This window comes from Canis aureus, chromosome 10, assembly GCF_053574225.1.
Source record: "Canis aureus isolate CA01 chromosome 10, VMU_Caureus_v.1.0, whole genome shotgun sequence".
Classification (NCBI taxonomy): domain Eukaryota; kingdom Metazoa; phylum Chordata; class Mammalia; order Carnivora; family Canidae; genus Canis; species Canis aureus.
In genome coordinates this window covers 24,366,870-24,392,254 of record NC_135620.1, presented here as the reverse complement: position 1 = coordinate 24,392,254, position 25,385 = coordinate 24,366,870, and the positions used below count along the sequence as shown (strand labels likewise).

The 25,385-nt window shown below is 38.8% G+C and overlaps 2 protein-coding genes across 4 annotated transcripts in view; both read right to left on the bottom strand.

Moving 5' to 3' along the window:
• Positions 1-737: 737 nt before the first annotated feature.
• C10H5orf24 (chromosome 10 C5orf24 homolog) lies at positions 738-12,129 on the bottom strand. Of its 2 annotated transcripts, XM_077911724.1 has the most exons (3): positions 11,815-12,129; positions 6,302-6,403; positions 738-5,236 (listed from the first exon to the last, which is right to left on the bottom strand). In XM_077911724.1, the coding sequence occupies exons 2-3, from the start codon at positions 6,323-6,325 to the stop codon at positions 4,667-4,669; spliced, it is 594 nt and encodes a 197-aa protein (XP_077767850.1). In that variant the 5' UTR covers positions 6,326-6,403; positions 11,815-12,129; the 3' UTR covers positions 738-4,666. The 2 variants fall into 2 exon arrangements, with proteins under 2 accessions (XP_077767850.1, XP_077767851.1); XM_077911725.1 differs by lacking the exon at positions 6,302-6,403 and having other exon boundaries at positions 11,815-12,123.
• A 5,995-nt stretch (positions 12,130-18,124) lies between these two features.
• Positions 18,125-25,385, bottom strand: part of DDX46 (DEAD-box helicase 46) — a 72,939-nt gene continuing 65,678 nt past the window's right edge. For both annotated transcript variants that reach the window (XM_077911721.1, XM_077911723.1), the window contains exons 22-23: positions 21,708-21,781; positions 18,125-19,946 (exon numbers count right to left, since the gene is read on the bottom strand). In XM_077911721.1, the coding sequence (XP_077767847.1) occupies positions 19,899-19,946; positions 21,708-21,781 (122 nt within the window). In that variant the 3' untranslated portion in view covers positions 18,125-19,898. The remainder of the gene's footprint in view (positions 19,947-21,707; positions 21,782-25,385) is intronic.

The window sequence follows — 25,385 nt, the reverse complement described above, 5'->3', positions numbered from 1 at the left end:
TGCTGTTCTTCCTGAGGTTAACATTAAAACAGGGGTACCTGGATGGTGGCTCAGTCAGTTAAGTGACTATGGCTCAGGGCATGATCTCAGGGTCATAAGATGAGCCCAACACTGGGCATGCAGCCTGCTGAGATTCTCTTTCTCCCTCTTCCTCTACCCTTACCCACCCCATTCCTCTGCTCCCTGTGCAAGCTTCTCTACCAAAACACAAAAACAAACCCACATTAAAACAACAAATTAGCCATGTTTAATGCCTGAATTTGTTGGGAAATATTTTATTTACTTATTTGAGAGAGTGCACAAGCGAGTGAGTGGGGGCAGGAGAAGGAAGCAGAGGGAGAGGGACAAGCAGACTCTGAGCTGAGGGCAGAGCCCAACAGGGGCCTCAATTCCATGACCCTGAGATCATGACCTGAGTGGAAACCAAGAGTGAGCCACCCAGGGGCCCCAATACCTGAAATTTTTAAACTAAAAAGATCAACCATACTCAAATTTAAATATAAGCCTTTGGCAGAACTAGTAGCCTGCTGCATTTTAATAATGGGAAGAAAAAGCAAACAATGTGAGATTTGTTTATAAGTTAGGATTTTAAATTGCAGTTATGTAAATATTTTAAGAAAAACAAACTACAGGGGAGATTTCAGAAAGCCAAGAAAATACAAGATCCAGTCATGATAAAGGTTTACTACTTGCCATTCCTCTACTTCACAAATATTGTGCTAATAAAGCAGTAAACATTGTTGGTTTTAAAGTAATGACTTTATTAATAAATATACATCCATATGATGATGTAGATACAAATCATGAACACTACTCCATTCCCATACACATAATTGCACACGAGTAGCTCAAGTTCATGGACATAAAAACATACACAGTATCTATTTGGACTTTTTACAGCAGAGGACAGCGTGCTTATATCAGTTACTTGGTAATTATTTTCTCTGTAATTATCTGTGGAAAAAGGAAATTGTGAAACTTAAAGAATCAAAGTGGTCTGATTACTATAAATCACACACTTGATTTACTACAGCATTAAATTTCCCAAAAATTAAATACATTGTGAAAGTACAGATTTACCTACTTGGGAGGAGGTGGAGGGAAAAGCAAAGGAAAGATTTAGATACATCCTAGAGTTTAATAGCATATAGTTAAGCCATAATAAAAACAAAAATATAATAGCATCTAAATATTTTATGTCCAAGGAAAAAAACATTTTGAACTGTTGTGAAGGTTTATGTTATAGAGGGATAAAATTTTACTGCATATAGAGACAATGACTGACAGAGCAGCAGGTATTGCCAACATCCCCTGAATTATTCTTTTAAAGCTTCTTAGAATATAAAGGAGAAGGGGTTTTGTTTTGTTTTGTTTTAGCTCATACACTGGTTTTTCTTACACTGGATGGATCACCTTTAACCTAACAAATGGGTCCAGATAATTGTTTTTTCCTCCTTGACTCAAAGAAACTCTATTACTTCATGAAAATATACATGTAAATTCACACAAACATCAGTCTGGAATGAAGATTACTTTTATTACTTCAACAGATGTTTCCTTTAAAAAGTAAATAAAAAATATAAAGAATATTTCAGTCTAACTGAACACTGATTTTAAAAATGTCCCCAAATATTAAAAATTAATCAGATACTTGTTTTCTTCCAATACATTGTGCCAGTATTTTTTTAATATCCAGTGCAAAACTCCAAAGATAGTATCAAAATCATCCCATACCAAAGATTAGTTATGCAAGGTTTTATCTGTCAAAAAATGAAAATTTCATTTGTATTACTGCTTATTTGTTAACATGATAATAAATAAGGCATGTTAAAATAGTTTTCAAAGAAAAAAAGTAAAGCAAACTTACTTGAATAGCTCATTTTCTGACCAACAGTTTTAATACAGAATAGTGAGACCTATTATGTGAAGAACAGAATTCTACAATATAAAATTAGCAATTTACCTTTTAAGAAACAATCATACAATTGGAGGAAAAGGCCAGTTTTCCCCAACTGATTATATTAAAGTATAGGCAATTTTTTAACATGCTATTTCAGTGTTTATCATGACGAGACAGTGTTACAAAAGATGCACAATGTAGTCTTTATAGAGAAGTAAAAATATTTTATATTTTAAGACTTCATGTTATCACTTAGATGTCTTTCTCTTCAGCATGGCACCAATAAACTGTTCACAAGGAGAAAAGGAAGTGGAATCAGGAGATGCTCACCACCATACAGATCTAATACTCCAGGTAAACACTTACATGAACAGAAAATTCAGCTTTCTAAACATTGTTAACCATTCACAACTGTAGCCATTTGTCCCCCTTTTTTTATCCTGGGACATAGCTCCTGATATTAATAAACACGGTTATGAACAGAATTCCTTTAGCTGATTTCACCATTTCAGTAACATGTATACAAAATTCATTATACAATAATACACCTGTTTTATCTTCTGACACACAGCACAGCACCAGAGTAGATGTGCTGGAGGATGGGGAAAGAGGAGGGGAATAAATGAAGCAAAGGGAAGAGAGAAAGGGAAGGGTATGTACATCAAAATCAAGAATGAAAATAAACTGAAAGGAAATGTCAAATGGACACAGTATAAAAACAACAGGAAACCAAATCCTTGACAGTTATATTACCTTGCAGTATAACATTTAATTAAACAACTGTTTTCAGGAACTCAGAAGAGGACTTCTAAGTATATTTCTAAGTAGCCAACTGCTGAACATCATCTTGAGAAACAACTAAATGACACATAAATATTAAAAGTGGATACACGAATATATGAATAAAGATGTAAGCATTTGTGTGTGTCAGAAGTTATACTGTTCTGAGTAAATTATTCAAAGTTTTGTATTTTGAGCTTCTGCAAGGAGAAACTCTTGTAGCAATTTAGCTGCCAGAATGTTACAACTGATTATATAGTCATCGAATATTGTTCTCTATGGTTTGTGCAAAGCTAAAATTGTTGAGGTCACTGTCTTAGATGCCAGTGCACACACAGTCCCCACATACAATGCAACACCTCTAACTGTAAAGAGCAGCATAAGTCCAGCTCATTGTGTCAGGCATCACTGGAACACCTGAAGGCTTGCTGCTTTTTTCCTAATAAAAAAGGTACGAAACATGACATCCATTTGCAATCAGAGTTTGCATTAACTGAGAGCAAGCCCAACAACACAATGTGTGCCCTTTTAAAATTTTAATTATTTTAAAAGTTTTTGGGTCCTGCAAATCTATACTATAATCTCAAAGGCATTTAAAATTCCACGATTTGAGTGGAATTGTTTTTCAAATCCGAAGTTTGTAATAGTTTATTTTATTTAGAACAAACTCAGAATAAATAAAATGTCTATTAACAAAGACTATTACTTTCAGAAAGGGGAGAAGAGTGATTTTTCTCTGTCCCTACCATCCATATCTACCCAATACCTTTTTTTTCTATATTGCTTCTAAAGCAAACGTTGGAAAAATTTTTTTAGATGAAGTGGTCTCACTGGAGCCACAATTAAATTTCAATGAAACTTATCAACATATTTTTTTTACATGATGCATGCATAGATGGTATTCCTATGTATTCCTTAATATTTGGGTTCTGACAGACAATTGCAGTTTATTTATAACAGTTTTAGACTCTACCACTTGATTTGCGTCCTTTGGCAGATATAAACCTGAAACCACAGTAAGTGCTAAGTAATGGGACAATTTCTCAGGGAAAAAACTAAAAAACATTTTTAATAAATGAACATTAATAAATGTTTTAAGCATAATGCTTTAAAACTAAATATATGAAAGGCAAATTGTAGTGACTACAGCTACATGCAGACCTTAAGAATGTTTCTTTTTCTATTAAGTATGCTATTCTCAGAATGCATATTTCACCAAAAATGTAATGTGCAGTTTTTATTAAAAAGCTGAATTTTTCTGTAAATATGAATTGTTTGTAGTGTTTGGTATATATGCTCTTAGGCAATTAAGAAATACACAACATATCATTGTTGAAAGGCAAACACTAAAGAGTTTTTAGGAATAAGGGTTAAATCAATTAACACCATGTAAATCAATAAAATAAAATAAATAAGATTCTGCTGCTTAAACCTAGAACAATAAAAGTAAGATTTTTAACATCTGAAGTTCTATGTAAATGCCAAAGCATACAAATATCTGAGTCTAGTCTCATGAAAATAAATGTTACAAAAACTCACAGCCATTACCTCAAGTAATCCTGAATCATTAGTTTGCTTTGTTCCATCAGTTAAAAATACCTTGGATATTACCTTTATTATACTGTAGGTTTACTTCACAAACTAACAGGTATAATGGTTTCAGTTGTTTAGTACATAAAGCATCTATTTAGAATGGCCCAAAGGAGTAATGAAATATGAGACACAACCAGAACTCTAAAAGAAAAGCAAAAATGATTTAGTTAGGTATTACACTTGAACCTATATACAAATACAATGCCACTGCTCATGCCCTGAGTGCATCTGTCAGCATATGGCAGTTTCTGAGCAAAAGGAAGAAAACAAATCAAATGGGGAAACAATTTGGAAAGCCCAGGCCATAAAATTATGTATGTCAAAATAAATCCAAGAAGCTTTGGGATTATTCACAATCTTCCTTCTAAACCTGGCCCTCCTTTCCTGCCTCATTCACTCATTGGGTGGTTTGACTTCGCTGCTGGTTTCCTCTACCCCATGAACTGCTCTGCTGTGCATCATAGGGTAAGGAAAAGCAGCGGTGCCACAGCCATAACCAAGATCAGCAAGACGGGACAGAGCTTTAATGCTACCTGGAGGTCTCCCTGGGCTTACTTTGTATCCCGCAGCTTTAGTTGTACCCAAAGGTCTGCCTGGACTTGTCTTAAATCCAGCTGCTTTGGTGGTTCCCAGGGGTCGGCCTGTGCTGGTACGGTACCCTGCAGATTTGGTGGTTCCTGAAGGTCGGCCACGTTTTCCAGATCGGTTGAGATTTTTCTTTTTCTTTAGTTCATCTTTTATCTCTAGACTTCTGCCACTTGTAGTCTGCAAGTGTGTTTCATTTAACGGGTCTTGCCTCTGACAAGCCATTGGTTTGTGGCTGACTGTGTGGCTATATTTGCTTTGCTGGGAGGAATATATGTCAAACTGATCAGCAGCTCTCATGGCATCTTCATTGAGGCAGGAAGGCTTGCCAGGGCCACAGAAAGCCGGATTACTGCTGGCAACAGGATGCATCATTTTCTACCAAAAATAAAAGACGAATATCCATAAACACACATATACAAATATATACCTGTATGACAGCATTCAGTGGGAAAATAGCCCATCTTCCGAAAACTATACAGGCTATCTAAAATTACAGACAGAAAAAAAAAAAATTATGCTGACAGGCAAGACTCTAGACCACTTATAAACAAACACACATCAACAGATTCAGAGATACTTGTTTTCCTCAACTTAATCAAGGATATGGACTTACTTTACACGAGATACCTCAACTGTAATACTACATTAGTAGCCATGTTTTCTGCTTAGGAATTGGAAAAGTGGATAAAGTACAGAATAAATCTGTTACATTTTATAGGCTCTTCTAGATCATGAAACCTTAAAAGGATAACAACAAACACAAGAACTCTTAGTAACAATATTTTTTTTTCATTTGCTTAACATTCTTAGAATGTCTTCTTTTGGCCTTTTATTCTGTTTCTTACATACATACACTTCTGATCTGGCCACAGCTGCCACAAGGTGGACACTTCCTCCTTATTATAACTTATTATTATTTTTTAAAGATTTTATTTATTCATTCATGAGAGACACGGAGAGAGAGAGGTAGAGACACAGGCAGAGGGAGGAGCAGGCTCCATGCAGGGAGCCCGACGTGGGACTCAATCCCCGGTCTCCAGGATCACTCCCTGGGCTGAAGGCGGCGCTAAACCGCTGAACCACCTGGGCTGCCCTTATAATTTATTATTAATATGGAATCTTTAGTAAAGGGACACCTAGGTGACTCAGTCAGTTAAGGATCGTACTCTTAGTTGTGGCTAAAGTCATGATCCCATGGGTTCTATCACTGCACTCAGCAGGGAGTCTGCTTGAAGATTCTTTTCCTCTGCCCTTCCTAAACTCGCACACATGCATGCTTCCTCTAAATTAAATAAATCTTTAAAAAAAAAGAATTCTCAGTGTACTACACTTTATAAAGCACTGAATGTGCCAAGCAAAGAACACAATCTCTCAAGGTACTGACTCCCTTTAAATTAACCAATCAGGGGCACCTGGGGGACTCAGTGGTTGAGCGTCTACCTTTGGCTCAGGTCGTGATCCCATGGTCCTGGGATTGAGTTCTGTATCAGGGTCTCCACAGGGAGCCTGCTTCTCCCTCTGCCTGTGTCTCTGCCTCTACATCTGTCATGAATACAGAAAATCTTTTTTAAAAAATTAACTAATCAGTCAAAACAAAAAACAAAAAACCCCAATCTATCTAAATAGGAGGAAGTACTAATATAAAGGGTGAACAGAGGTTTCCATTAGCTAAAATGAGTTCTTCCACAAGTGAGAATTATACTACAAAAATATGGGTAACAATCATAATAAAATACTTCCTATTTTGAAGGTATGGTTATCAAGACAGAAAGTTGAATGTACAATACTGCTTCCTCCTTGATTATAAACATGTGTGGATGTTCTTCCCTTAAAAGAGCCCTGTGACTAATGAACAGACCAGTCTCTGTTTTGTCTGTGAAGACATCCCTGTGATTTTTTTCTCTTTATAAAGTATGTATTACAATCACCACCAAAACAAGCCAGCCCTAAACAGCCATATTATCTAGACACATAGAGAATGAGTTTGGTGACACTACAGTATTATATTTCAATAAGGTATAAAGATACAGGTTCTAATTCAGTTTTAGAAAAAGTCACAGATGTATATAGTAAGATCTAGCCCCCAAGTTGTTAATGTTTGCCTATACCATATATGTAAAATTGCACCAAAACCTGTTATAAAGGTAAAAGGAAATGAGAATCAAGTCATAGAATTGAATTGTTAAATTACTAAATAATTCCTGAAAATCAACACATACAAAGCTATTTGCCAACTATCTTAAGATCTTAACTATAGGGATGTCCGAGTGGCTCGGTGGCTGAGTGTCTGCCTTCGGCTCAGGGCATGATCCTGGGTCCAGGATCAAGTCCCGGATCAGGCTCCCCAGAGGGAGCCTGCTTCTCCCTCTGCCTGTGTCTCTGCCTCTCTGTGGTCTCTCATGAATAAATAGATAAAATCTTAAAAAAAAAAAAAAGTCTTAACTATAAAGAAAGAATATCTATAATAAAAAGCTACTTGTTTATGGCTGAAGTCTTGTAAAACAAGATTGAGTTAAACACAAATATTAAAAGGAGCAATTCTTCACTCAGTCCCTAAGGATATAATAAGAAATAGGTTATTAATCATCACTTCACCAGCACAAATTCTAATTTCAGCTCAGAAATTAAGAGAGATCATCAAAATGTGTTCCACATGTAGTAATATGAGCTGAAAGTTAAGTCTTTGAACATTTACTATGTGCCAGGTAATAAGCTTGGGACTTTGCATATTATCTGACTTAATCCACACAACTCTATAAGGAACATACTATTATTAGACCTATTTTACAGAAACTGAGAGATTTTTAGCAACCTGACAATGGCACTCATTAGGAAATGGTAAAGCCAAAAAGGAATTCAGGTAACCTGACTTCAGATCAACAATTTCAACGTAATCTACAAATACATCAGAGTTTCTCCATAATAGCATTATCATTTGAGTCAAACAATTCTTGGGGGGAGTGGGTGTCTGGTGTATTTTAAGATGCTTAGGAACATCCCTAGCTTCTACCCACTAGATGTCAGTAGCTACATTCTCTTCTTCTCCCTCCCAATTTGACAATCTAAAGTTTCTCCATATGTTGCTAAATATCTCCTGGAGGGCAAAACTCAACCCCTGCCATGAGAATCACCCAGCTCTACTAAAATGAAAACATAAGACCCACTTTAAAATATTCCTGTTTAGGGATGCTGGGTGGCTCAGTGGTTGAGTTGTCTGCCTTTGGCCCAGGACATGATCCTGTAGTCCCAGGATCGAGTTCCACATAGGGCTCCCTGCATGGAGCCTGCCTCTCTCTGTGTGTCTCTCATGAATAAATAAATAAAATCTTAAAAAAAAAAATTCTGGGCAGCCCAGATGGCTCAGAGGTTTAGTGCCACCTTCAGCCCGGGGCGTGACCCTGGAGACCTGGGATGAGTCCCGCATCGGTATCCCCGCGAGGAGCCTGCTTCTCCCTCTGCCTGTGTCTCTGCCTCTCATTCTTTGTCTCTCATGAATAAATAAATAAAATCTTAAAAAAAAAAAATCCTGTTTAAGTTTTTATTCATGTCTTTAGCTCCTCTCCCCAAAAATCCACAAAACCTTTCTGTTGATAATATCTACAAAGTCAAACAGCTTTGTTTTTCATATTCAAGAAAAGCTAATGTTGGAATTTGTGAAGGAACTAACCACATTCCTTTCCCCCCTCAAGTTATAAACTAATTCAGAAATATAAACAGGAATTAGGCAGGAATCAAAATATTAGTTTATTGCCAATAAGGCTGAACTAGAGACAACATACAAAAAAAAAAAAAAAAGAGAAACAGACCTCTGAGAAGATTTTAAGAGAAAAAGTGATGCCTTTTTCAATTTTATTATTCACAAATTCCTCTGCTGCAAAGAAAGCTCTAGTAAAAAAGAGGTAGAAAGGTACAAGTTCCCTTCCACAAGTAGCACTGACAGTAAAGGAAGAAAACATTTCTTCCCACAGTCTATTTCAGTGCTTTACATTTCATGCTTTTTCAGTTCCTATCATTAATTTACTAAACCTTTCTTCTGGACCTTACTTCCCTTAACTTTACCTTCTTTTAGTGTAGCAGAACATTCACGATACATTAGCACTCAGCTAATACAGAGATACCGAGTCTCAGTTTATATTACATTAGGCTTTTAAAGGCAAGATGCTGCCATGTATCTTCTACTCAGATACGAACAAACACTGAAAAAAAAATACACTACTTAAAAAGTAGACTTGTAGGGCAGTCCGGGTGGCTCAGCGGTTTAGCGTCGCCTTCAGTCCAGGGTGTGATCCCAGAGAGCCAGGATAGAGTCCCGCATCAGGCTCCCCCCAAATGGACCCTGCTTCTCCCTCTGCCTGTGTCTCTGCCTCTCTATGAATAAATAAATAAAGCTTTAAAAAATAAATAAATAAAAAGTAGACCTGTAACTTGGAAAAAAAAAAAAAAAAGCACCTCTCACCAATTCCTTTAATCTTCTCTAGGAATTTAGGCATTTGGTTTGTATTATGTTAATTTACTTCTGACACAGCTCACATTTATCGAGAGCCAACTCCATGCAAAACACTATTCTAAGCTCTAGGACACAAAACAGGAGTAAAGTTGTTTATTCCAATGGAAATACAATGATACACTGACTTAAAGATCATTTCTAAGGGCTAGTCTTCTATCTATATTTTGTGTTTTCCTTCCCTGCTGTCAAAAAAATCAGCATTTTGTTTACTCAATAACTGATTAAGAAGCCAGAAAAGAGGGACATCTGCGTGGCTCCCTGCCTTTGGCTCAGGGCGTGATCCTGGAGTCCGGGGATCGAGTCCTGCATGGAGTCCCACATTGGGCTCCCTACATGAAGCCTGCTTCTCCCTCTGCCTATATCTCTGCCTCTCTCTCTGTGGCTCTCGTGAATAAATAAAATCTTAAAAAAATAAAAAAAAGCTAGAAAAGAGGGGCACCTGGGTGGCTCAGCTGGTTAAAGCGTCCAACTCTTGATTTCACTAGGGTCATGACCACAGGGGCGAGACTGAGCCCCAAGTGGGGCTCCACGCTAGTGTGGAACTTAAGATTCTCTTTCCCTCTGTCCCTCCCTACTCTGCTCACCCATAGGCCTGAGCCAGCTCTCTCTTAAACAAACAAAAAAGAGTTGGAAAAGAAATTCACCATGACAGTCACTTCTGTAGTTAATAAGGAAACAGAGCTAAAACCAATCCCTTCTATATTCAAATTCCAACCTTTTAAGATGGGAATCAACACCATTAGATCCTTGTGTGCATCATCATCTGCACACACACAACACACACACACACACACACACACACACACAGGATATGAATGTTTGTAAGTACTATTTACATACACAGGCATTAATTAATCCTACTCTTAATAATGTCTCCTACTCCTACTTCAGGGCTGGTCAGCCTACTGTTCCTTCTTGTAAGACTCTTCCCACAATACAGTACAGAGTTCAAAGTATGCAGGCCACATTTCTTAAGAGAGTCAGAATGAATACATTTCTATAAAGTTTGGACTGAAAGAAAGCCAAGAGTTACGAAACAAAGCGTAGACTCTCAAAGATTAATTACCTTAAAGATGGTTCACTGAATATAAGGGAGTCAACTAAGAGCTTCGACATATTTTAACTAAGACTAAATCAGGATTTTTAAACCACACACTGCGGCGCCTGCGTGGCTCAGTGGGTTGAGACTGACTCTTGATTTCCGCTTGGGTCGTGGGATTGAGCCCCCGCGTCCGGCTCCAAGCTCAGCGGGGAGTCCGTTTGGGATTCTCTCTTCTCCTGCCCTCGGCTGCTCCCATAGCCTCCCCCATCCGCTAAAATAAATAAATCTTAAAACACACACACACACACACACACACACACACACACACTAAAACTTGCAATGCACAAAGCTCTTTTACTGCGTTTAAACCCAAAAGTCCAAGCTTGGGTGCGCCATTCTTTATGAAGCAATTCCTCTCTTCTCTTGAATGTGGCACGCATTACTGCCAACATAAAGAACTAAAACTATTTTTAGTAACTTCACAAAGCATTCCTGAAGCTTTCTAAACATGCAGAAAAATCTTCCTTTCAAGAAATCCAAGTTTTGCTCTCTTCCAAAGATCCAAACATCACGTAATTCTCAAAGATTTTTTTCAGGTTGGTTTGGGTTGTAACGATTACATAGAATCTTTTTTTTTTTTTTTTAATTTTTTTTAATAATTCTAAACCAAAGTCCATTTGTGACCCACATCACTCAAAGTCTATTCAGCAAAGGCCAAGACGAATGCCAGAAGCTATGCATCCTGTCCCACCACGGAAAGTTTTGATACCAGGACAGATCATAAATAACGGCCTTCTTTGTCTTCTTTCTACCCCTTAACTGTGCCCCACGCGCAGTTTCCCCGGGGCCAGAATCCTTATTTGACAAGAGCCGTTTGGAAATGCATTACCTGTTGTAACCAAAAGAGATTATTAATGTATTAGCAATAAAAACTTTGCAGAAGATACACGCCCACACTAGAGAAAGAGTCGTGTAATCTCCAAGAAGCAAAATTCAGAGCCCGCTATCCGTGCACTCGGGAGTTGTGCAAGCTGCAGAAGTCCACAGGCCACTCAATCTAGACGTCTACCTCGAGGCCGGCAGGCTTTAATTTAACACGGGGAGCACGGAGGACGGCTAATTGAGACCTCTCGAAGAAAAGAAAGGGTGACCCCTCCCCCCCGCCGCAGGAGGCATTTCCCCCCAATAATGGCTCCACGCCGAGGGACGAGCAGGCTACGTCCGGGGCCCCTCCTCCCGCTGCGGGCTGGGCCAGAGCCCCTCCTCAGACGTGGGTCGGAGACCTCTCCGCACCGGCGGGCTGGGCCACTCCCGTCCTGGCCGCCTCCTCGCCTTTCTCCACGAGCTCCCGCCGCCCCGACTCCGCTCGGAGCCAGACTGACAAAACCCCGCGCGCCCACCTACCTCAGCCGCTGGTAGCTCGGCCCCTCAGCGCGCCCAGGGGTTGCCCATCAGCTGGGAAGCTCCCGCCGGCCCAGCTCCCTTCCCACAGCCCGCCGCCTCGGCGCTGCGCGAAGAGCCCACGTCAGACGGGCAGGCAGCGAGGCCGCTGGCGGCGAACCGGACGCTGACTCTCAGCTCTCGCCGCGGCCACCTCTCAGGGTCCTGCCCCAGACGCAGGAGGAAGAGGCCGCCCCGGCCCAGGACTGCGAGGGGAGGCGTGCGCGAGCTCGCGAGGACCGCGCACGCACACGCAGACGCACATCGCGAGACCCAATCTCCCGCCGACGACCAGCACGCAAGCCTTGGGAGGGTGGCTGGCGGAGCGCGACTGCGCTTGCGCGTGGCGGGGCCGGGCAGGGGGCGGGGCCAGGCAGGGGGCGGGGCCGGGGCCGCTCGCGCGGCGGGGCCGACCCGGCGCCGCGGAAGGGCCGGAGACCCACCGGAAGCGGGAGTAACTTCTTTACAGGATTGATTTTTAGCGCGATTCTGTGATGTTGGAACTCCTACTTGACCCCACTTCTCAGATTACAAGACTAATAAATGATGGAGTCAGGATTTGAATCCAGCTGTCTTGTTCCAGAAAGTGTGCCTTTGATCGCTGTTGGTAAATTAATGCCTAATTGTGTCATGTAGTGTCCAAAGCATGTTAGAAGGACTCAGGTTCTGCCTTTTACTGGTTATGGTTAGGTAGGAGGAGACCTCCACCTGCTAACAAGATGGGGAATATTCAAATATAAGGCATTTGGACCCTCGGGCCTAGGATCAGTGTTAATGAAAGGCCGCATTTTGTAGAACATGGTATAACTTTTAAAGTTTTTATACCTATACCTATAAACAGAATTGCCATATTCTTCATGACACCATCACAAGAAGGGATGGGACTAGAAGTAGTTTACTTACAACCCCCCCACCTTTATGTAGTTTATTGTGAAATTTCTAGCATATCAGTCACCCCATACAAGCCATTTAGCAGAAGGGGATCGGTTTCCCCAGGTCTTCCCCCTGTGAATTCGAATATGCTAGAAAGGGTAGGAGCCAGAATTGGGAAGGCAGTCCAGGGAAAAACATTATATTAGTGCGAAGAGGCTAGGGACAGTGTTTCTCCTTTTTGCCTATGCAATGAAGACTGGGGAGGGTAATTCTTAGCACTGATTTCTGCCTTGAGCACAGCATTTGTCCAGGCACTGCTGCCAGTAGGAAAGACATGAGGAGCAACAGGAAAACAAAACCAAATACAGTACAGGCCAGTCCCGGGGCACCTGGTTGGCTCAGTGGTGGAGCGTCTGCCTTTGGCTCAGGTCATGATCGCGAGGTTCTGGGATGGAGTCCCCCATCAGGTTTTGGCAGGGGACCTGTTTGTCTCTCTGCCTCTGTCTCTCATGAATAAATAAATAAAACCTTTCAAAACAAAACAAAAAAACCCTAGCCTGTTCATTTTCTGGCAGGCAGTTTCCTAACAAGATTTTAAATAATCTGATTCATTACCTCCATAAAATACTACAAAATGGGACTGATTATACCATACTGTGATATACAGAAGGAAAATGTAGAAGACAGCTAAAATATATACACGGATGTGAGGACATGTTAAAGAGCCTTCCAAAAAAACATTAAAATTGGTTTTCTCTACTCAAGTCCTCTTTTTTATTCTTGAAGTGGAATTTGAGAATGCACTGTAACACTTCCATACTATGACTATTCCAGATCCGTAACTCTGTATTTTTCTCTGAAATGGGATTTGTACATAAAACCATTTTAGAAACAGAAACTTTTGGGGCACCTGGGTAGCTTTGTGGTTGAGTGTCTGCCTTTGGCTCAGATTGTGATCCTGAGATCCTGGGATAGAGTCCCACATCAGGCTTCCTGCAGGGAGCCTGCTTCTTCCTCTGCCTGTGTCTCTGCCTCTCTGTCTTTCATAGATAAATAAAATCATAAAAAAAAAAAAAAAAAAAACTTTTGTCCTAATAAGGTCAAATGATTTGCTGGCCCAGTGGAGAGGTAGCCAGAATAACAGATGAAGTCAGACATCCTGGGTTTGAATGCCTCTCTGCCATTTGTCTCCTGTGGTTCCTTGGGCAAGTCATTGCTCTTTCCAGAAGTTTCTGTATGTGTGAAATGAAGACAAAGTCCTCCTTGCAGGGATAAGAAATTAAATGAGCTAATGGGTAAAGACAGAGGTGGAATTAAATCCAGTTTTACCACTTAACTAACTATATGACTGGACAAGCAACTAATCAATTCAACATGTATTTACTGAATGCAAAGTCCTGAGGATACAGGACTAACATGGTCCCTGACCTCAGGGAGTTTACATTCTGGTGAGGCAGACAAAAAAATCAAGTTGATAGTTAGAATATAGTGTTAAATACAGTAATCTGTTGTTTTCTGAGAATCATCTCAGGTTGGCTTTAATGAGATACTATAGTACACGCAAAACATAAAGCTAGTCCTGAATGTCGAGTTTTTTTTCAAGAGCAGAGCCGTTTATTATCACTTTATGGGCAACAAGAGCACACTTTTAATATTTTTTTAAAATTTTTATTTATTTATGATAGTCACAGAGAGAGAGAGAGAGAGAGAGAGGCAGAGACACAGGCAGAGGGAGAAGCAGGCTCCATGCACCGGGAGCCCGATGTGGGATTCGATCCCGGGTCTCCAGGATCGCGCCCTGGGCCAAAGGCAGGCGCCAAACCGCTGCGCCACCCAGGGATCCCCAAGAGCACACTTTTAAATGTCACACTCTTTGATTTATCAACCAACATTTCTTCCTCAGAAATGTATACCCAAGAAATATAATTTGGACTTGATCCAACATTCTTCATTTCTTCTCCAACAGCTTCAGCCTGGCTCAGGGCAGGCCAGATCAGATGGACAGACCACCAGCTACTAAGTTTTTGAATGATAAATGGTGATTGTACACATGCAAAAGAAAGGCTATAAAAGGAGTATTTGTCTAGAGCTGGGAGCTGGCTGCCTCTAAAGACCTTTGAACTGAGGCAACAAGTATTCCTAAACACTTTCACTTGAACTGAAAGACATAGAAAAAATGAATCTCACTTTCTAGATTTAGTTTATCAGTAGCCATGGACTGTCCTTGCTAGGTATACAGCTTATAGCAATACTGAAAGTAACAGCAATGCTGAAAGACAGCATAAAGAAACCCAAACCCACTGTAATGATAATAGTACTGACACTTTCTGGATGCTTACCATATGCCAGGCCCTATCTTTACATGCTTTAAAAGCAAACATTTTAAATAAAGCATTTAAGCAACCTGCCTAAGGTTGTTCAAGTATCCCCAATATAGAAAAATTTAAAATTATGTGCATAAACTATTTTACCACTATTGTAACCAATATATTTAAACACAGTATGTCATAAAACAACATATTATAAAAGCTACTGAAAAAAATTTAAAGGATGGGGTGCCTGGGTAGCTCAGTCACGGGGACTGGCTCTTGATCTCAGGATCCCGGGATCAGCTCTGCACTCATTGGGGAGTTGGCTTGAGGATTCTCCTCCCTTTCCCTCTGCCCCTCCCACACCTACCTCACAGGAGCTCTCTCGCCTTCTCAAATAAGTATCTTAAAGGATGAGATTTAAAAAGTAACATAAATAGGGCAGCCCAGGTGGCTTAGTGGTTTAGTGCCGCCTTCAGCCCAGGGCGTGATCCTGGAGACCTGGGATCGAGTCCCACATCAGGCTCCCTGCATGGGGCCTGCTTCTCCCTCTGCCTATGTCTCTGCTTCTCTCTCTCTCTCTCTGTCTCTCATGAATAAATAAATAAAATCTTTTTAAAAAAGTAACATAAATAGCTCTAGTATATTTTTCCTGCTTTCCAAATGGCTTACTACACATGTGCCCCACTTTGGAGACCACTGAGGTAGATCGCAGGCAGTCAAAACCCAGGAACGAAAGAAAGTAATTAGTTTTCAAACTTGAACGTGCATCACAGAATCATAAAGACCCCAGGACACCCTTAAATAAAGGAACCTGTGTTCTCTTTGAAGCTCCTAGGCATTCACTCCTCTGCTCTTTCCATCAAGCTTTCCAAATTGGTAACTTGGGCCCTGGGCCGACTTGGGAAATAGAAAGGACTCTTTTTGCAAAAGTCAACAGTATAGTTCTGGGGGTCTCAGCTTCCAGAAGACTTCCACAGGCAAAAGCACAGAGAGAAAATACTGCCTTCAAAGATCCTTGAACTGCTGGACCCAGGGACCTAATAGATTACTAGGAATTCAGAAATAAAGGCTATGGACACTTTAAATCCAAGGCTGCTGAGTACTAAGAAGAGTTGACAGACTATTAATCTATCTACTACCAAGTGCCAAGTTAAAATGATACGCTTTTTCTATGGACAAAGCCCATTTTTCATACTGAATCTTCACATATTCTTTATTCCATAATAGCTAGAACTGTGAAAAGAGTCTAATATTCAAAACATGGACTATCAGGTATTTCCATATATCAAAAATGGTTAGGAATTTTTTTCATTCTGAAACTCTAGCTTCTACAGTGATTGTAATAATATCTGAAAGGATAACACTGAGCTCCAGATTTCCAAAGGGTTGTTAAAACTTTATTTTTTTATTCCACTTTTTTTCCCTCCCAAGGTAATGCAAAGCTAGAATTTCTTTTTAAAGGCTAGAGCTTCAAAATCATGAACAACTATAAGCCGAAGCCGTATTAGGAAAAGAATAAGGTCAAGAAAAATAATCAAAAGTAAATTCCTTGGGGCGTCTGGCTGGCTCAGTCAGTGGAGCATACAACTCTTGATCTTTGGGTTGTGAATTCAAGCCCCACACTGAGTGAAGAGATTATTTAAAAATAAAATCTTAAAAAGAGAAAAAAAAAATCCTCTCCAGTCATGTAAGATTTGATAGTATGCACTTACAAATACATAAATACCAGCTAAGCCAGAACGTACCATAAAGGTGAGATCACTGATTCTGCAGGGATTTTGCAAAGAAATTGTTTACAGTTTTTCTTCACATTTCTACTTGGATTCCTGCCTCAGGAAAAGTATACGTTGATATAGGAGGGAGGGGAAAAAAAAAAAAAAAGACCTTCAAATACTTGCAATTGAGAACACTAGGGAATCTTTAACTAGGGAGGGAAATGTAGCCATCTTTAGCTCTAGAGAGCTTGCCTAACATTAAACAGTAAGCTGTTGATTATATTCCTAAGCCAAACAGCCCACTCAAGTTGAGATTTTATTAAGGTTTTCTGAAGATTACATCACCTAAACTGAATAAAAAGCTAAGACATCCCCTCTACACATATTCATTTACTCTTTGTCTTTATATTGACACAGCCATCTTAAGCTTTTCATGCCAGAAGCAGAAGGCATAAAAAAATGCCAACCAATTCCAATTCTTAAATAAAACTATGTACCAAACTGTAAAGAACTAGTAGCTCCAGACTCAAATCTTAAGAGGAAGCATCTGATCTCAAGGATCACACTGGGCTAGTTACTTAGAACTCTTGCCTGCTATAAGAGCTTAGCATCCATCATCAATAAAACACCAAAAGAGAACCTTTTACTAAACCAAATGTAGCTTTTTGCCCTAGAATTCAAATGCCATTTTCCCCCTAGTTCCTATCTTAAGCACTATGTTATCTGTCATTAAAGAATCTTAGCTGGTTTAATGAAGAAAAGGAAGGCATCATAGGTTAAGCTAAATTACAATTTTGGAGTCTTTGCTTTCTAGCTTGTGATCCTTAAAGTGCTGATATGCTATTTAGAAGCAGATCTCACAACTGGCTTTATAGGATTTATAAATACCAGGTACTAAAGGGCTGGTTCTGCTCAAACAAACCAAACACTTCACATGTAGGGGCTGCCTGCCTCAGAGGAAGGACTGCAGTCTCTGGTGTACAGTGCTACTAGCTGACCACCATTTGTACACTGACAAAGCTAAGAAGAAATGAAACATATCAAATAATAAAGCATCTACAAGGACTTGGAAGGAACTTAGCCATCTTTGGTAAATTCTATACTTCCATTTTGTAAAATGAGTGCACTGTGGTGAAGTGCCAACTGTCACATGAACTATTATTTTACCTATAGCCTGTATTATGCCAAACACGAACATAATCTAAGACTACAAGCCTTCTTCAGAAAGATATTTTTGGATAGAACTGTAAATTCTCAGTGGTAAGGTTGTTCAAATTTTTAAATAAAGATACGGAGAGTACAGTACTTCTCTCACATGCCTACCAATGTAAACCAAATTAGAGAAAACAGCATAAAACATTTCAGCAGAGATGATTTTAAGAAAGTGTAGGTTGAATTAACTTTATTTTATAAGGAATTTAGAAAACATGAGCAAATATTGATACTGCATTAAAAAAAGAAATTAGTCTGTACATCATTTAAATTTTAAAAATCAAAGAGTCAGTGTGAAACTAAAAAATGTAGTAACAGAGAAATGTGTTTCACTTCAGGACAAAATACTATCAGTGGTTTATTACAACTAGATATACAAACATAAAGATAGTAATGCTAAAATGATGTAAAACTCTGAATCTCAAAGTGATCCAGAGGCTGAAGGGAGCACCAATTGTCACCAATGTGAGACTGCCACATATTCTATCAAAAGAACCAAACTATCCAGACGTAATAAAAATAAGCAAATAAATAAACTGGGGGAAGGGGGAGAAAGGAACCCAAGATGCCTGCACTTTAGAGTAAATGGTTTATTTGGTTCTCTTGTTACTTGTGTTTTGTCTGTTTTCTTCTCCTAAGAAAGAAAGTAGATATGGAAGGGATCCAAAAGTATTTCCCAGTTATATTCATCTTAGTTTTTCAATAAGAATAACTATATTGAAGAAATAATGATTGATACCCCTTGTCATTTTAACCACTTATTGTACAATTAATATTTTGGTAAGCTTTATTTTTTTTTAAATTCTAAGAATATTCAGAAACTTTATCTCTTAATTTAAGAAATATCTATTTAATTCCTAGAAATTTTATTTTTTCAAGAAATGACAACAATACAAAGTTCTAATACACCAGCAGTCTTGAAAAGAATACTGGGTGATCCAATTATAACAATTTAAATTAGAATATTCAGGAAATATATCTGGGGGGGTCAAAGATATAATTTATGACTCCTTGTGAACTAGATTTCACCGAGATATGCTTTAAATCTAAGTCTACAACATAGGTACCATTATGCTTGAAAATTTTTAAGAAAGAAAGTTCATGACCTACTCAATAATCCTGGAGAAAATGTGGATTAAAATTAGCAATGTATTTTTATGTACAGATGTATAAACAAACGCTTCAGAGGAGAGAGGAAACATTAATATTTATAGGCTACAAATCACTTTCTTTTAGGGAAGATTAAAAAAGAGTCAGTAGCTAGACACAGAGCTAGAGGTTGTGAGGGGAACCTAAAAGGAGTAAATACTAAAGCTCTTTGCAGTGTAAAGAAATGCAAAAACTCTTATACTACAAATCTTTAATTTTACAAAACCAAAAAGCAGTCCAACTATTGCCCATTTATGATGATTAAAATTGAAACAAAAACTGAAATATTTTGTAAAAATTCTATTATAACATTCTTATATCCAGTTCATATTGTTCCACTGAGTCAAGTACAATTTAAGCTCAAGGGGAGACACAAATTAGAGAATTTTACCTTTTTTTTGAGAAGATGATCAGAATTTCATTTCAAGAGGATAAGGTGAAGAGCTCCTTAGTGACTTGTGTACTTTATTACTGTCAATAGAAAGTCCAAATATTTCCATTTTTTTTAAACTTCTGAAATATTATCCAGATATTTAAAATATTGATATTTAAAGCTTACATTAAAGGATATCATACTCTGAAAACAGGCCTGTTTTAAATACAGTTTGATAATTCTGGTGGTACTTACTGAAAGAAGATTTCTTTAGCAAATACTGGTTTCATGTATTTAAAAAAATCAGCAAGACAGAATTTTAAAAATGTTAATATACAATACATTGTAAACTGGAGACAACAAATGCCACATGTGTCACAGGCCAGCACAGGTAAAAAGTTTTTTCCAGATGTTTTATAAGACTTTGTATCTTCCTTTATTTGTTGGTTGGTATGAATTTTGCTGCAACAGAAAAAAAAGATACATGGTCAGAAAAAGCAAAGGAAAAAAAAGGAATACATGTCAAATAAACTTCTTTTCCAAATGCCTAGCATTATCAGATATTTAGAACAGAAAATGTTAGTATTATTATACCAAGGAAGAAAAAACTCTTTAATAATCAATCATCTTTGTGTTCATGTGACTACTCTTGTACAATAGCTTTGAATCAATTAATGGTGGTGGCATCAAGGTTCTTTTTCTATCACTCCTTGGTGAGACAGTCTAAAAAGAACTTGATTAAAAGACTGTTTTTCAAAAGAAAAGGGGAAAAAAAAGGTTTTTCTTCTTCCTTTCTGTTTTGTGTATCTTTTATTCTTTAAACTTTTTATCCCCTCAAGGGAAGTTCCGTAAGGGGAATTTCTGAAGAAAAAACAAAAAAACCAAAAAACATTTGTAGAGAAAGGACAAAGCCTCCTTTCAAAGGGTCCTCACCCAAAACACATATTATAGGAAGTTTACAAGCTTCGACTGGCACTAAAGACACAGGGTTGGGGGCAACTGGGAGGCTCAGCTCAGTTGGTTAATCATCTGGATTCTTGATTTTGGCTCAGGTCATGATCTCAGGATTGTGGGATCAAGCCCCTCGGCAGGCTTCACACTCAGCTGGGAGTCTGCTTATCTCCCTCTGCCCCTTCCCTTGCTAGAGTGTACTCTCTCTCTCTAAGGTAAATAAATAAGCCTTTAAAAAAAAAAAAAGACACTGGAATATGTTCACTTTCTTTGGCATGGTGGTCTATAAAACAATGTCTTTTCCAAGTCATAACAACTTTGGAAAATTAGTTAGCAAAATTTATGTAAAGCTAACTATATCCACCTATAATTAGCAATTCTATTCCAAGCATATAACCAAGAAAAAAGCATACTTGTATGTACAAAGGAGACATGAAAGAATTCTCAGAAAAGAGACCCCTGGGTGGCTCAATTGGTTAAGCATCTGACTCTTGATTTTGGCTCATGCCGTGCTCTCAGGGTTGTGAGATCATGCCCCATTTCGTTCCATTCACAGCATGGAGTCAGCTTAAGACTATCTTTCCCTTTCCCTCTGCCCCTGTCACCGGCACCCTCTCTCGCTCTTAAATAAATAAATAAATCTTTTTTTTTTTTTTTTTTTTTTTAAAGAACGCTTATAGAAGTGTTACTCTTAAAAACAAAAAAGCAAAATAGCCCCAAAGTCAATACAAAAATTGTGGGTATATTCACAAATTAAATACTACACAGCTGTGAAAGACAATTAACTACTGCTACAAGCAACAATATGGAGTTCCTCCAAGTAATGCTGAGTCAAAGAAACTAGATACCACTGAGGGGGCACTTGACGGGATGCGCACTGGGTATTATTCTGTAAGTTGGCAAATTGAACACCAATAAAAAATAAATTTATTATAAAAAAAGAAAAAGAAACTAGATACAAAAGAGTATACAGTAATGTAGCTCACTTATATGGAGTTCAAAAATAGGTGCAACTAATCTACCAGGTTAAAAGTCAGAATACCATTACATTTGGGGGAAATGAACAGTGACAGGAAGAGCATGAGACAGGTTTTTGGAATGCTGGTATTGTACCATGTTTCTTGATCTGGGTAGTTATCACATCATGGTGCATCCTTTGTGAAAATTCATCAACCTGTATGTTTTAGAATTGTGTACTTTTTTGAATTTATATTATAGTTCAATAAAATATTTACTAAAACAAATAAATAAGTCCTTGAGGTTTTCACTCACCAGCCGAATCAGTTCTTCTTTTATAAGCCTGGTGATTTCTGCCTTTGCTTTCTGCACAGCCAGTTCATTGGCACCTGGTGAGTAAGAAGAAAACATTATTCGTATTACTAGAATTACACTGGATGTTTATCCATGTCATGGAGATCCAGTAGGAAATACTGTAGATGACTTTTAGAAACACTGTACTACCTGGCAAGATAGCCTTTCAGAACTTGGTAGAATGTCATCCACATTATTATTCCAATTACTTGTAGAGTTTCAAATGTAACCAGTGAGATCACATTACATGTAGTGTTAAGAATTCTTGGTATAGGGCACCTGGGTGGCATAGTCACTTAAGTGATCAACTCTTGTTTCGATTCAGGTCATGGTATCAGGGTCTTGAGATTGAGCCCTGCATCCTGCTCTAAGCTCAGGGTGGAGTCCACTTGAGATTCTCTCTCTCAAATAAATAAATAAATCTTAAAAAAAAAAAAAAAAAAAAAAAAGAGTTCTTGGTATGATTAAAAAGACCAAAGAAGGGATCCCTGGTGGCGCAGTGGTTGAGTGCCTGCCTTTGGCCCAGGGCCTGATCCTGGAGACCCGGGATCAAGTCCCACGTCGGGCTACCTGCACGGAGCCTGCTTCTCCCTCTGCCTGTGTCTCTGCCTCTCCCCCTCTCTCTCTCTATGTGTATCATGAATAAATAAATAAAATCTTTAAAAAAAAAAAAAAAAGACCAAAGAAAAGATGATTAGCACTTTGTCTAAAAGAGACTAAGAAAAAGTTGAAGAGAAATATAAACTCCTTGGGATGCTTGGGTGCCTGAGTGGCTGAGTGTTTGTTTTTGGCTCAGGGCATGATCCCAGGTCCTGGGATTGAGTCCCACATCAGGCTCCCCAGAGGGAGCCTGCTTCTCCCTCTACCTATGTCTCTGCCTCTCTCCTTGTCTCTCATGAATAAATATAATCATAAAAATACATATATAAATTCCTTGGTTCATTTATTTAACAAATATTTATTGGGCATTTATTATATTCCTTAAGATGGAGAACTAGCCACATTGAAGAAGTTATGCCACGGAATATTTTGCAAAGGGAATCCCACGTGCAGCAGTACAAATTAATGAAAGGCATGCTTATGTGTGCCTGAGTGGCTCAGTCAGTTAAGTGTTTGCCTTTGGCTCAAGTCATGATTATCAGGGTCCTGGGATTGAGCCTGCATCAGGTCTCCCACTCAGCGGGAAGTCTGCTTCTCCCTCCCCTTCCCTACTTTCCCTTCTCCCTCTCATGCTCTCTCACTCTCAAATAAATAAATAAACCTTTAAAAGAAAAAAAAAAAAGGCATGCTTAATTCCTGAAGAGAAGTATAGTGCGGTTGGAAAAGAGTGTAAAAGAACATTAGTAAGATAGCCAAGAGGATGAAGCATTCTGGACACATTCATCCATAGTTATTAAATTCAAGAAACATTAAGCACCTATCATATATGATACAGTGTTAGAGATTCATTATACAAAGAACTGATTCATGCTCTTTATGATCTTGCAGACTATGAGAAAAACAAACTTGTAAAGATATTACAACATAATGAGAAGATAGGAAATAGTCTGTTAGAATGACTTTTAAATATCACTCTTATAAAAACCTCTCCCTCACTTCTCTAGGCAGAGTTAAGTGACTAAGAGTTGAGAGATAAATAAAGTAATAAGGAAGATACCAAATCCAAAAACAGGTATTATCAGCAGTAATGCTGGATGAAATTCACTTCTGATATTGCTATAATTGAGGTGCTCATGTGACATCTAGTTGGAAATATCAGTAAGGCCAATGGAAATATGAACCAGAAGTAAAGGAGACATGGACACAAGAGAGAGCTATGAAGGGTGGTCGTGTGAAGGGATCTGAAGCCAAGGGACAAGGCCAGGGAGCAGGTGTAAGTCTAGGTAGGTAGCACACACACAAAATAATAATAAAAACAAAGAAATGAAAGTTTTTTAAAAAGGGAGGGCAGTTGGGTGGCTCAGTCGGTTAATTTTCCAACTTGATTTCGGCATGGATCATGATCTCAGGGTTATAAGACTGAGCCCCGGGATCCCTGGGTGGCGCAGCGGTTTGGCGCCTGCCTTTGGCCCAGGGCGCGATCCTGGAGACCCGGGATCGAATCCCACATCGGGCTCCCGGTGCATGGAGCCTGCTTCTCCCTCTGTCTGTGTCTCTGCACCTCTCTCTCTCTCTCTGTGACTATCATAAATGAATAAAAATTAAAAAAAAAAAAAAATTATAAGACTGAGCCCCATGTCGGGTTCTGCGTTGGCGTGGAGTCTGCTTAAAATTCTCTCTCCCAAAAAAGTGAATAAACAAAATAAAAATAAAAACAATAGGTAGCACTGTGCACACATAAAAATGAAAGAGCTGGACCAATAGATTAGAAATTAAAGGATGAGGAGTGAAATGTTAAAGAATATAAGGAGAACGAGGGATGCAATGTAGAGAACTATATATTTATCATTCTATGTAAGAAAACCAAAAGAGGAAAACAAGCTACAAGCTACAAGAATTCCCCTTATTAGAGGTGAACGACCTTTTCTGACCCTAGAGAGAGGAAAGGGAGAAGGAGAGAAAGGGGAGGAGAAAGAAGAAACAGTTTAACAATAGGAAGGAAAGAGCTGGGAATATGGGTGAAGACATAGCAACATATCTAATCTAAATCCTACACCTCCACCAGCCAGCAACCACACATTCTAAAGCTGTGGGTGCTGGAAGAGAAGAGAGGTGGATGAAAGTAAACAAAAGAGTAGAATCAAGAGCAAAGCCAGACTAAAAATTACAAAGAAAATGAAATTCAGGAGGAAAATATGCTACACTTGGCATGAACTGGTGTGAAGCTTGCTGATATTCTGTGCTGTTTTAAAAAGAAAGAAAATGACACTCTCACCTAAATTCAAGTAGAAAAGTAATTTTCCTACTTAAGTTAGTGCCTGACCATTTGGACCAGTTTAAAGTTTTGACTTATAAAGCTTCTTTAGGTAATAGGTTACATATGTTTATAAGCTGCCATGGAAAAGAGGCATTTCCTTTCATTGGTCCTAAAACAACTCTGGCTGCTTTTAAGGGATTCTCCACTAGTAAAAAGAGAGGGTCACAAAACAGGCCATAAATTATACAGGATGGCTAGGCACATAAGTCCTTCCTGTTCTCCTTCCCGCTGCCTGGTGGGAGGCCTGAAACCGCTGAGCCACACAGAGCCTCCAAGGAGCCAGGCAGTAGGGTCCCTCCAATTACAGAACTAGAAACAGATGACACTAGGCTCCTTCCAACACCTGTTTTCATCCTATTAGAGTTCAGTTGATTTGGCTGGCGTTTCAAAAACTAAGAAAAAAAATCCTTTAAAAAACTAATCATCTATGAAAATCTCCAAGCTTTGGATCATTTTAATTACTAATCTCCACTTTTTAGCATCACTATGGCTCTAGAATTCTAAAGATTCATTTTTGACAAGATTGTCTTGTTACAGAGGGGGAGAAAAAAGCTGGCTTAGATCATAAAAATTTGAGGTTATTTCCTAAGTACAAATTGACAATGGAAAGAAATGACCAGCATTCGAAGTGACTGCAAAAGTTAAGCAGAAGCTATGGGCTTCTCACTTCACTTGGCAGTAGAGGAGATAAGTTCTGATAAAATTATATGTAAGATGAACTC

Bases quoted from the DNA above. Each gene is read 5' to 3' on its own strand.
- C10H5orf24 (XM_077911724.1), bottom strand. From the start codon at position 6,325: ATGGGATCACGACCTGAGCCAAAG. The intron at 5,237-6,301 runs GTAGACGCTCAA...TATTTTTGGTAG, and splicing joins GATCACGACCTGAGCCAAAG to AAAATGATGCATCCTGTTGC.